The 13,390-nt window shown below is 38.9% G+C and overlaps 1 protein-coding gene across 4 annotated transcripts in view; it reads right to left on the bottom strand.

Annotated features, from left to right (window-relative positions):
• The window catches only part of LOC149550188 (deoxyhypusine synthase-like), a 104,519-nt gene that overhangs the window by 12,076 nt on the left and 79,053 nt on the right, over window positions 1–13,390 (bottom strand). Inside the window, exons 1-3 of one of the 4 annotated variants that reach the window (XM_089793294.1) lie at window positions 13,058–13,062; window positions 7,721–7,746; window positions 4,636–4,646 (exon numbers count right to left, since the gene is read on the bottom strand). The exons of 2 other annotated variants lie outside the window; for them this stretch is intronic. In XM_089793294.1, coding sequence (XP_089649420.1) covers window positions 4,636–4,646; window positions 7,721–7,746; window positions 13,058–13,062 — 42 coding nt within the window. Of the gene's footprint in view, window positions 1–1,127; window positions 1,141–4,635; window positions 4,647–7,720; window positions 7,747–13,057; window positions 13,063–13,390 lie in introns of those variants that run through there. One more of the 4 variants, XM_089793295.1, reaches the window with a different exon arrangement.

The raw sequence follows: 13,390 nt of genomic DNA, 5'->3' as shown, positions 1-13,390 counted from the left end.
ATGAAATTTGGCTGCTCAACTACTCCTACTCCTAAGAATGGAAGGTTAGCAGATGGACGGGGATCGAATCTAATGAAGGCTAACCAGCGGCCCTACCTCCATAGATGCAACGCTTCAAAGGAAAGTAAACTAGATCACCACACAAAGCCTCCCAACCAGCCGCTAGGATGCTAGTGGCCTAGTGTTGACCCCTATCAAACATCTACCAAAGCTACCATGCAACTATCCATTTTATTTTACTCTTACTCTAACAACTTGAAATGAAATTGCTTCAACTTGAAAAGAAAATTTAACTATGTGGAAGTAGAAAACATGCAATAACACCCAATGTTCTTAGTCAACATGCAATGAAAAAGAGAGCACTTTGGTATTATTTTCACAACAATTTCTCCAACCCCCCTCCTTTTACAAATGAGAGCCAATGGCCTTATATAGAGGTCCAAAATACAATGGACGGTAGAGATCAAAACAAGATCGACGATCCAGATTGGATCCAAAAACCCTAATTAGGGTTGCCACCCCATCGGCCAATGAGAAGATGCCACCTCATCAATGGACCAATGAAAAAAGTGCAAAAGTGGCAACCAATGAGAAGGCACCAAAATGGTGGCCAATTAGAAACAAACACTTGTCCTATTCTAGAAGAAAGAGAAAGTTGCCACTTGGGCTTACATAAGATGATCTTCTAATATAATTCTTCCTTTTTCTTTTGTTCTTTTAGCTAAGGCAATGAACTTAGCTAGCCTTTCGTTAACTTCTTCCATAGGAGGACAAGGTGTGTGCTTCGCTCGGAGTTCTGCTGACTTGGCCACGTTGTTTGCTGCTTGTAGTATCCTTTCGTGATCCTTCTCATATTCCTTTGCAAACCCAATAAAAGCATTGAGTGAGGAAAGGGTGTTCAGATGTTTCCTTTTGACGGCAGCCTTTCCTAACTCATCCAATCTCAATCCAAATCCTGTCTCACTGACATCCTCCTCTCTAATACCCTCAAAATCAAGCGCTACCCCAACGTCGCCCATCATGGTCGAAATGGAAGTGTCGACGCTTGGGCCGTGTTGTGCAATCTCATCATGAATTTCTTCAAGTGTTCTGAATCTGGTAGTCAATGCGACATACCAAGATTCAACTATGCTCAATCCTCTCTCATCAACCAACCGGGCTCTTTCCAAATATGCCTCCGGTAGCCTAATGAACGCCTGCAGCCTAGGAATAACCAAATCCTTGATGGGAAGAAAATTCTTCCATTCCTCTTCAAATAATCTGAATTTGTTTCTAACAGTCACCAATGACTGGAATGTTGAGATGAAGGAGGGCAAGAAATTTCGCCCATCTTGGATTGTATCATAGATCCAACCCCTTACTTCATGTAACTGAGCTGATACCTCTTCTGAATTGCTCCCGCTGTCTTGAGGAAGGGCTGCCTGATGCAGCTGTTGGATTGGCTGGCAATCTCTCCAATATTTGTTTTCGGCCTCCAACTTTACTATCTTTTCGTTTGCCTTCCTCAATCTTTCTCTGATTGATGCTATGCCTTCCTGAACCTCCTCACATTCCATATCATCTGTATTTCTTCCCAAATTATGTTCTACTATTTCGTACTCCTGGGCTGCAATCTCATCCGCTGCCTTATTGACTGTTGGTATAGCAATCTGAACCCTTCGGTGACCATCACTGTCGCTTCTGATTACCCTTGCCACCGTATTTGCCATTTGTTTTTGGTTCTCGCTATCATCCTTTTCTATTAGTCCTTGGATATCATCAACTGCGTGAGCCATTACCACCTCGCCTCTCGGCATAAGCATTTGCCTTAACCATAGTGGTGCAGTGCATCTCCCCAAATCCGGATTCGGTTCGACCAACAAAGCATCACCAACGGCCTTAGACGCCTGACTTATCTCTTCAATATCAATCGGCCCATCTTCTTCTCTACTAGTTTCTGCCATATTTCCTTGCTGGTTCTCCGAGAGAGGGGAGTACTCCGTACTTTCACTGTAGCCACTTGATTCCGAATCAGAGCTCACCTCCACTGCGGCCCCTTTATCACTCGAATTGACCTCTTGGCTTCTAGCCTTAGTTATACTCTCCCTTGACGGCGCTGCCCACTGTCTCTTGGCTGGAGGTTCCGAACATTCTTGGCTTTTCTCTACCTCCAAAGCCCTCTTCTTGCTATTTCTAACTGTCTCCGATTGCCGGCCACTTCCTTCACCCTTCTGTCCGATTGATTTTACTAGACCTTCCTTCGGTTTCATCATCTCATAAGTAAGGAGAACCTTTTGTCTTTGTAGCTTTCTCAACTTGGCATTATACCACGACTCGGTATGCAAATCTACTGTCCTTGTGACTGCCTCCAAGGAAGGATCCTGATGATCGTCCCAATCCACTGGATTCAACTCTGTTCCAACTACTGTCTCATAGTCTTCTCTCAACACACTACGATCATCCTCCAATTGATCGGGAATATCAAGGCCTCTCCATCTGATATCTCTCATCATGTTCACCGACAATCTCGAGAAGGCTAGCTTTCTCACGTGAAAATCATCCTTTGCATTGGCCCAAAAGTCCTCTATAGTGGGAACATGCTTAAATTCGCTTCCATGAGATGCCTTGATAAGACCAACAGGGTCGAATCCTTGCCTTGCTCTGTACCATCCTAGATGATACCACTCCAATTCCTTTTCCGCAGCCTCAAAGGTGGCCCGATTTGGGCAACTATCATTGCCAATTATAATTGAGAAGGAAACGCCTGTTTTCCCCTCATTCCTCATTACTCTATCATAGTGCTCAAGCTGCCTAGCCAATTCCATCAAAACTACCTTGTCGGGCGGGTATCTTGGAAGCCTCTTGGGACAAACTGTACTTCCTGCCACTCTAATGTATGTGAATTGCGGGAATTGGATGAACCAACTCCCAAACTTCTTAATCCTTGCTTCTACTTCCGATGAAAGTCTCTTAGCAGGCGCCCCTTGTAATACCCTTACTGTCTTCATGGCGAATGCATCGCAAAACATCTTGTAATCCTTGTTATTGTGCAAATGAAGCTGCGGATAGCATTCATGCACCAAATATTGCCCCGGCCCATTACCAATCTCTCCTAAGGCCCTAAGTCCCGGACTCTCATACAATCTAGCAATTAAGTAAAACAGATAGGATCCCATGTAGAATTGTCTTTGGTTTTGAACTGTTCTAAGTTGCAACTCTAAATTTTCACTTATGATCCTAGCCCAATCAAATTTTCCTTTTCCCTTTTCAATTTCATCAATGAAGAAGTACATCCAGTTTTCGAATTGCATAGCTTGAGCTAGGCCCATGATCCGGCTGAGAAGAACAATGAGATCGCCATATTCCGGCTTGAAATCTGCCACTGTAAGCCTTGTTGATTTGTTAACTCCTTTCCTTCCTTCGTGTATCCAATTCCGCTTTAGATGTGAGAAGTAGGCCTCTTGGTTACCTTGAAATGATTTGGCCGCCTGATCCACCATTACAACTGTCATGCCCTTGCTCTGAGGAATATTAAATGTCTCTTCAATTGCTTGTTCGCCAATGTTGGCCAACACTCTCTTCCCTTCGCCAAAAATGATGGATTTACTGTCTAGATCAAATCTGGATGCACACTCCATAATCAATTCCGGACAAGGCAAAGTAGGAGGAAAAGTTGCTGCATGTACAATTCCGCTCTTGTATATCCTCTTTGCCAAGGGGGATTGTCCTTCCTTTAGTCTGTCCCTCATCCGTATCATGTCCACTGTAGCGATATTAGTATCGGTTATTTTCTTCATTTTCGAGAAGAAGGAAGTTTTGGGCGTCATATCCTCTTTGTCTTTCTTAGCGTTTGCCCGCTTGGGATTCTTACTTGCACTATCATCCTCCATGCTCGTCGCCCTATTACGGGATGGTAGAGTGGTGGACCAAAAGGCAAGAAGAACCAAGTAGTGCAATTCTTAGAAAAGAGCGAAAGAATGGATGTCAGCTTAAGCACTCCTTGCAACTCTAGATGATGACTTTCACCTTAACTAATAATCTTACAGCAACTTTTCGGAACCCGGGATATGACATCAAAGAATTACAAATCCCTTTGCAAATTAGAAAAACAAAGCCTCTAAGCTTATCCAACACTTGCCTTCTATGTAAAAATCAAACTTTCATATGTATCTCTTCTCCCAACAAAATTGCCCAAATCTGATATAAAAAATTGCAGCCCCTCTAGAAAATCAGAATTTTGTCTTCCACAAATTTCGGCCCTCACAAAATTCGGCTCCCACAAAATTCGGCTAAGCATGAAAAAAAATCTGCCCTTCCACAAAATTCGCCCAAGCAAAGAAGGAGCAAAATCTGTAAAATCTGCCACCTAGGGCACAAATCGCAGCCCACAAAGTGGAGCAAAAATCCCCAAAAACGCAAAAAATCTGGCCCTTAGACAAATCGCCCAACAATGGCAATGGAGAAATTGCCCAAAAATCGCCAAAAAACTGCCTTCCACCAATTTCGCCCTAGTCTGGAAATCTGCCCTTGCTTCAAATTCGCCCAAGCATGAGGAGCAAATGAATTGATGAAAATGAAATGGGAGGGGACTCCCTTTATAGCAGCTTTCACCTTCCTCCCAGGCTGGCCGACTTGGTCCTATAGAGGAAAAAAAACCAAAATTAAAGCTAAGTTAGTGGCCCACTTTAAATACTTTGCCAAAATTTTAATTTTCTAAAATGAAAACTGCACTTTTAATTTACTAATTAACCACAAATTGCAAAACGAAATTAAATGGTGCCTTGGGGATGCTAAAAATTTCTATTTAATGAGGGGGTTTGCTAATTAATACATCCTTGAAGTTGAATTTTGGCTAACCAAAAGCCATTTCTTAATATTAATTTACCAATTTCATTAAATACCAAAAGCTTTCAAGGCAAATTTAATCTATTAAAGCCAATTTTTGCAATTTTCCTCTAAATCGATTTTGCTAAATAATTAAAATTTTATGACAAAAAATAAAATTGCCTCTAGAGTAAAAATCGATTTTGCAATTTAACTTCATCTTACAAAATTAAATTCTATTTCACCAAAAAAAATAAGATTTTCCAAGAACCTAAGTCTAACGAAAAATTTCCTTATTTGAAAATCATTCAAATTTACAATTAAATCCAAATTTTCAAAAGAAATCGTCTAAGTACAAAATTCACAATCTTATCCTGCCAAGTTGAAATCAATTTTGAACTTATTCGGCCTAAGGATAGAACTGATAGCTCTGGAAAATCAAGTTGAAACCGGGCGAAATATACATCTAACCTTCTCCACTGGCCCTAAAGGCGATTAAAAAGGGGGTCCCCAAGATTTTGGGGCGATGTGTGAAAACCTCACAACAGTTTTCATACGAACATTCCAAAAGGCATAGTTAGTCCCATCAAAAAGTGGAGCACGATTTGTGGCAAGACCTTCTAAGGCACCCATGGTCGCACAGGAAAGACCTACTCTCAGGTTTTTAAGCTTGTGAAGAGAGAACCTAGCTCTGATACCACTTGAAACCACAAAAATACTGAGAGGGGGAAGTGGTGAATCAGTATTTTAAGCCTTTAAAACAAAACAACTAAAAACAAACAAAGACAAAAAGAACTCAAGTTTATCGCGTGGAAATCCTTTTGGGTAAAAACCACAGTATCACTAATCTCCAACAAGCTGGGCTACAGCCCTCTTACAGTCATAAGAGCTTCAACTCTTTCCAGCACTAATACAATTCAGGCTACAACCTGATCATAAAAAGGCTACTACCTCACCCACATATGTTCACAATACACCAAATTTAAATATAATGGCAGCAACCAGTTTCAGCTTGATTTCTTTACCTGAACCTGTAAAGACTCATGGAACAAGGACTGTGCTACAATTTTTCTGGATTTAGAAGAGATGCTCGCTTCCAATCATTCAAAAATAACTCCTGAACAATGCCTAACAATGTCTTATCAACACTCAGTTAGCAGACCCACAATACTCCTCCAGCAACTTCTGAGACACTACTCACGCCCAGGTGGAATATTCCTGTATACAGCCTTGTATCTCTTGCCTGATTATATTCATTCCAGGCATATAGACACTTCACCTTTAATCTTTACTCCTCAAAACTTTTTACAATCACCTTGCCCGTTTTCACAAAATAATAATAATATTCATACGCTACCAGTACAAAAATCTCTCACACTAACATCAGAACGAGAACATTTTGATATCTCACAGGTCGGGCTTTAACACCTTGTTTTCCGAAAACTTTTATACAAGCGCACACACCACTCTGCTTGGTGCTCATGCATTTCTAGCTTGCCATTTCATTAGGAAAAACTTCGCAGCTTTGGTTAAACATTCACATGACATATTTTTCGAAACAGCACCGACTGATACACCATATGGTTGTGGTCGAAAATTTGACCAGTCTCACACCTTAATCGCACAATTTGCTATTTCTCAAAAACGCTCCTCTACATTGATGCAGCACTTCCTGAACTAGCTCGAATTACATCTGTTTTTTGTATTGCATTTTTAAGCATGATTACCAATGATATTTTAAATGCCTAACTTTTTTTTTTAAATGCACTACCAACATCCCAAGTTCAAAGACACACATAATCACCACAACTGTTGAAATACCACCCAGAACTAGTAACATCTCTGACATTACTCACTTTGAACATTATTACCATTCTTCTGAAGATTTCCAAAGAGAAACATATCGTAAGTCAACGAAGCAGTCATAACTGCAAAAGAAACATGATTATCTCATCCTTTGTGAAACAAACACGTTATGAGTGTAGCTTCAAAAGCATCGAATTTGATACAAGCTGGTTACTTTGTATTTAGAAAATGTTCTTTAATCACTGAGAGCTGCCAAAACAGAGTCTCTTTACGTTATCGTCCACCATTGTTTATTAAGAACCGCCAAACATCTGGCATTGGTGCACGAACTGTCACAACGACTGGAATTTCAAAGATGCTCACAAATACTTCTACAACCCCCGTTTTTATTAAAAACTCAACTGTCATTACAAGAGAGGTTACGTGGTGTCATATGCACTAAAAAACAACAATCTAATGACCATGTGGACTTGTACAAACTGCGTGGTGTGGAAGTTGGGCAGTGTTCACTAGCAACCAAAACTGTCACCATTTCTAAGTTGCTTCCAAAGACTAATACCTTTATAAATGATGTAGAACCGTTACACAATAGATAATGCCCATGTGCCTAAGCGCATATATTTTTCTTTCTAGGTAACTGCCACAGTTCACTATGCAGACTGGTTGATGTCATACATCAAATGCAGAGATGGCGTTGATAGAGAAAAAAGGGACATTGACAAGTGTCCAGTCGTCATTGAGATAGCAAGGCAATCGTACACCAAGTAGAACAACAAGGACAGTCGATTCTTAAAAGAAACCAATGAGCCACATGTCATTTTAACAAACAACACTAGACAAGTAAGCACATAGGCAACTGAAGCTGGTCAAGCTGGTCAAGGTAGTTAAGTTGGTTAAGCTGGTCAAGATGGTCAACTGAATTCACAATCTTGATAACCATCCAGTTGACATCAATGACGAAAACATCCAACAGTGGCAATGTCATTGGCCAATATGTAAGACATGAAATCACTGACAATGCATGATGGGCCATTTGAAAGAATGCTTCAAAGAGTTGTCACTTCATCGAAGGGCATTTTTATTTTAACAGGTCGTGCTTGAAGGCTTGAACATGATGCATCGAAGAAATGAAAAAATCTCCAGTGAAGGCAATTGAATTGTTTGGAATAATGCCTCAGTTTAGAGTTTTGAGTTGTATGCAAACTAAACACACTGGGACTGTTCGATGAATTGCCTTGATGAGATGTTGTGTCATGGAACACTATGATTGCAGCATATGTGCAGACTGGGAATGGGACAGAAAACTTGAAGCTTTATAAGAAAATGCAAAGTGCAGGTGTCAAGCCAGATGCCCGAAACTTTTCCACTGTTCTTTTTGCATGCGGAGAATTGGCAGCTTCAAAAGAGAGAATTGATATCCACGAAGAAGTAACAAAGGGGGACTTCAGTCAGAAATGTTTGTGGCCAATGCCCTTGGAGATATGCATGTAGAATGTGGAATCATAGAGAATGCAATCATTTCATAGAACGCCTTAAAATAATGGAGATCTCGTAGACATGATTTGTTGATACATGTATACTAATAGAACCAAATATAAGTTGCAGCCATGGATAAATGGATACGTCAAATCTATCAAAGTTGAAGAAATCATGTTGTCAAATCAAAGCTGCAGGGTATCCAAAGCCCATGATGTCTCCCAAACATCCCCAGAGTAAAGAAAAATTAATTATATATCAGGATGGTGAAAAGTGAACGATTTCACTTGGTTTCTAAAAATCAGCATATGGTATCCTGAGATGTTAACCATTTCACCATGATAAACATGGACCATTACCCGTGGAGACTACTGGTGATAGATTAATAGAATAATCTGAAAAGAGATTTTCGCTGTTAAGTAGCATGTTGTATTCTATTTTCTCCAATGGTGAAAATGTTTACTACGAAGGGAGTTTTTGTGTCATGGTCGCAAAGATGATGAAATCAGCAGGAGAATACAAAGAGAACACGGCTTGGGCATCCAATAAAGCATGTGTTATACAAAGGAATTTTACCATATGATTTTGTTGAAAATGCTCTCTTGAACACAAATGTGAAATGTACATCATAGGGAAATCTCCTCAAGTACTTGACAAGAGTGCCGCAGTGAGATATCATCCAAAGGAATGAGATAAAATGAATACAAAAAGTGCTCAGAATAGATTTTACATGGAAGCTATCTAAAGCTAAAGAATTAATTAAATCCTTTTGAATTGTTGATCACAACAAAACATGGGCAGAGATTCTAGATAAGGGAGAATTGTCAGTCGTGGGAAAGGACAAAGATTATCAACTGTCTAACCAGTTTTGTGACATTGGAATGATCATATTAAACAAGACAACCAATCTTGAAACTATCCATTCTTAAACTTTTAAGATGGTTCAATTATTAATACATGAAGTGTATTTCATTAAATAGATCTACACAGAAATTCAAAACAAAGGGCTTTGGGTTTGATCCGTGAGCTTCAAAACAATTTTCTATAAAAGGATCATCAAAACAATTGCTTCTTCAAGTCCCTGACAGCCAGAAACCTATTTTGTTGCATAAATTTGGGGCATGGAAGGCCTGAATAGAAATTTATTTTAGTGCTTCATTAAACTAATACTCATAGAATTAATAATGGACTATAACTTAACTTAAAAAATATTTAGAAGAAAGTCAAACAACAATAATTTATAGTATTTTTGGGTTAACTCTTCAAGCATTTTCGAGTTGACTTGGTAAGCATTTCCCAAGGTTGATTCATCAAGTATGTTTAGGGTTAACTTTTTAAGCCGACATAAGTCATGTAATATTGGCTTAGAGTTAGGATTTTCTAAAGAGAATATATAGCTTCTTGCAGTGGTATTGAGATTGAAGATTATAACAGGTAGAAGTTACTGGATAATAATATTGGACTCTCTATTTGGTGGACACAGCCCAAGATCAGGTGAACCACATTAAATCTGTGTCTTCTGTTCCATTTGTGCTTTATTCCTTTGTGTTATTGGTTATATTTGCATGTAACTACTATTTTCTGTCTAAATAATCGGAAAAATATATCAAGAATTTTTCATATAACATAAATAACAAGAGCTCTTGGTGAGTTGGAGTCCCTACCTTTTGGAGAAATGAGAGCACTGATGAATTTGAGAAGCATAAACTAAATTGAAGTTGGAATGGAGGCTTGAGAACATAAAACAAATACTATATACAAGACATATGCTGGAAACATGAAGCATATTTTGTATAGTATGAACAAAAGGGACATGTACCAAACCGATTGTATTTTTTCCATATTAAGAAATTCAGTAATATGTCCATGCTCTTTGAGTAGAAACTGATTTTTTGTTGCGAGGGGAATTCAAATAATAATACATCTTAGCTGTCATATGGAGATGTGTGGATAGTTGTAGTGGGTCTTGATGGACGGCTAATAACTTCCCCAAGTCACATGATGGACGGTCGATGGAATTTTCCATGTCATAAGGTACCTAAGGGGGTGTGCACACGGTCCAAGAAAAATTTGGGGCGAACACCATCCAAGTAGGTGAAGTCGATGGCTTGACATTTAGGCTGTAACATTGAGCAAACCTTTTACAGAACAAGTGCAAAAGCCTACTGCTTTGTGCATTTCATAGATCATGTATGTAGTTTTGCGCCATTAATGCTAGAATTTCAATGCTCAATGAAGTCGGTGGAACAAGGGTTGATGTGATAAGGCATGTCTATGAATTAATCAGGGCTTCGGTGCTTGTTGGTTTGTTGTGCTTCCTTTGAAATTTATTGGGAGAAGACTCTCTTTTGCTTTGGCAAGCTGAGATTTTTGGGCTTTTTAGTGGCAGGGAGCTCAAATTTGGTGCAGAAAATGGAAACGGAGGACAATTCTAAAGCTTTAGCGATGTCGCCTACAGAATGCGATGGCGGCAACAGGGTTTGTTGAGCAAGAATCCTCCACTATATACAATGGATTGCACGGCGTTGGAGATGAAAGGCACTTCTCCTCTGCCTGGTGCCATTAGAGCAGCAGGACCTATTGATGAGGAGATCAAATATGTGTCTATCAGTGTATGCAAGAATAAGTGCATATCTAAATAGGGCAGCTTCTAATTGTAATCAATCTTCAAATTCATCCATCAAAATGAACATACTGAACAAAGCTATATGCAGCAGGCATAACCATAATGCCCTTTCATTTAACAGTAAAGAAATTCACGTTAAGTTTTGCAGGCACAGAGGATGATGATGAGCATGACAGTGATTGCAAGTGGGATTTTGTAGAATTTAATTTCTGGTAAATTTTTTATCAATAAACCAATTTTACCCTTGGAAAAATGCAGATCTGTCAATCAAAAATAAGGAATTAATGTCTAAAAATTAAGTTAAAAATCAACATTTTTGAACTTAAGCAATATGGTGATTTTGATTACAAAAATTAATTATGGGCCACAAGTGGGAACATTAGTTCCCTGTCTTATAGATAAGGCAGGGACTAATTATTTCTAAACAAGGTACAATAATTGCACTATCTTACTTATCAATTGTTTATAAATAATGCTAAAAATAATCAGCTTCTTGAGATAAATTTTACGAAATTTAGCTTTACAAAAAAAAATTGACTAATAATTATAGTGCCAACTTAAATTGCAGTTACTTTTATAACATATTATTCTTTGCAAATTATAAAACTTTTTATCTCATTTTATATATATGGTTAAATAAAAAGAATGAAAAAATTACATTTTTTTAGTTGGTGCTGCCATTACGAAGTTTGAGGATTTTTGCTAGGATTATCATTTTGTTTTATTTTTTCCTGTGCCAACTAGTTTAAACTAGCTCTCATCTTTCTATGATTGAAAAGCATGTATAAATACCAATAATAACAATGACAAAGGTGTGCTTGCAAGCTATTTAAACTACTCTTGGGCATTATAGATACAGGTTATGACAAACATGAGGATACCGTAAGATAGTATTAGCATTTTAAGTAAGAGGCAAATACACCTCCATCAACAACAAATGAAATTGTAGCATTGAGAACTGATTCTAATTCAGCGACTTGGTTGGCATTGTATCAAAGTAATCTTGAAAGCTTCTCCAACAACATCACCACAAACAGTGGAAAGATAATAGACTAAGTCAGCTGAACAAATCACTCTATGCAAAATGTGCAAAATTGTGAGACTGAAATCTTCCTGGAAATCTCTCCTTGAGTTAACATCTTCAATTGGGAAAACTTCGGGAAATGGAAATCAAGAATTTCAATTGAACAATACGTCTCCCATATTTGCAAAATTTCTGCACTTGGATAACTTTTTCCTTGCCTTTAATTATCACTTCTCATGGTGATCTCTTGCCTTTCTTCTAGAATTTTCCTTGAGTGGACTTGGTGCTACCTTGTGGATTTCACCATGCCTTAAGACAAGTTTCTCATCTTTCCTTATAGAATTATAATTGGAATTCCTTCTTTTTGTTACATCCCAATTTTTGCCTCAATTTTAAATGTTCCTTTATAGTCATTGAGGCTTCATGCAAAGTTGAGTGATTGGTTAAATTAGTTATTTGCTATGGTTTCATGTGAAAATGAAGTATTGATTATTCGTTATTATTTCATGGGAAAATGGAATATTGGCCAATCGTTATGACGTTATATGAATTAGAAATGGATAGCTAATATGATCATATGCTATGATTGTCGTAGGTAAATATTGGGTAGCCGACGGGTCCCTTCGGGAAGGTTCTTGTTATGTAGCCGACGGACCCTTTCGGGAAGGTTCTTGTAATGTAGCCGACGGACCCCTTCGGGAACGTTCCTCGAAAAGTATTTATACCCCCTTCGGAAAGCATTGTAATCATCAGATCTTATCAAGCATAATGTAATGTCTTGGCTTATGCGAATAATAATAAGAAGTTCTGCTATTCATATCTATTGTCTGTGCGTTGATTTCTTTACCCAGTATGGTAAAACATTTGGCGCCGTTGCCCGATGGACCTGGTACGATGACAGGCAAATGAAGATTAAATGTCGAATCAGTTGAACAAGAATAAGAATAAGTTGAAGGAAAAGGATGAATTACGCGCAGTGCAGGAAACTTTAATTTTGGCACAACAGGCTGAACGCAGACAAAGATTTCAGCAAGTTACCGACAGCCACAGAAGCGCTGAAAAATTGTTGGAAGAGACTCGACAGCGGCTCGATTTGGTGGATGAAGTAAGGAAGGAATTTAGAAACTTGTGTACGCCAAGGGAAGAGAATCCAGACGGAAGGGAATCGACTCGCGCAGTTCAGAGTGCCGAGGGAGTACGAGCGTCAAGTGAACTCTTCGTCCGAGATATACTTCCGAAACAGACAGCTTCAATTGACGAAAACCCTTCTTCACAAAACAACGCGGGAGTGCAAAACAACGCAGGTACACAACAAAACCCACAACATCTAGTAATGATGGCAAGACCAAAAGAGAAACTGCCGAAGTTCGATGGCGATGGTACCACCGATCCCATTCGACATTGCAAAACATGTGAAACGATCTGGAGGGCAAATGGGATAACTGATGAAGACGACTGGATGAGACAATTTCCGGCCACCCTACAAGGCATGGCAATTGACAAGTTTACTAGTACAGATCCACAGAAACTGGACAGTTGGAGTAACATTAAAAAGGAGTTTTTGGCCGAATTTCAACTATTGTGTGACAATAAGGAAATTATAGCAGAGATCTTCAATACTAAGCAAGGGAAGAACGAAACTATCCACATCTATG

This window comes from Cupressus sempervirens, chromosome 7 (genome assembly GCF_028749045.1).
Source record: "Cupressus sempervirens isolate cs-2001-9-10 chromosome 7, ASM2874904v1, whole genome shotgun sequence".
Lineage (NCBI taxonomy): Eukaryota > Viridiplantae > Streptophyta > Pinopsida > Cupressales > Cupressaceae > Cupressus > Cupressus sempervirens.
Note: the sequence above shows the minus strand (reverse complement) of the source record. Positions and strands in the feature narration are given on the sequence as shown.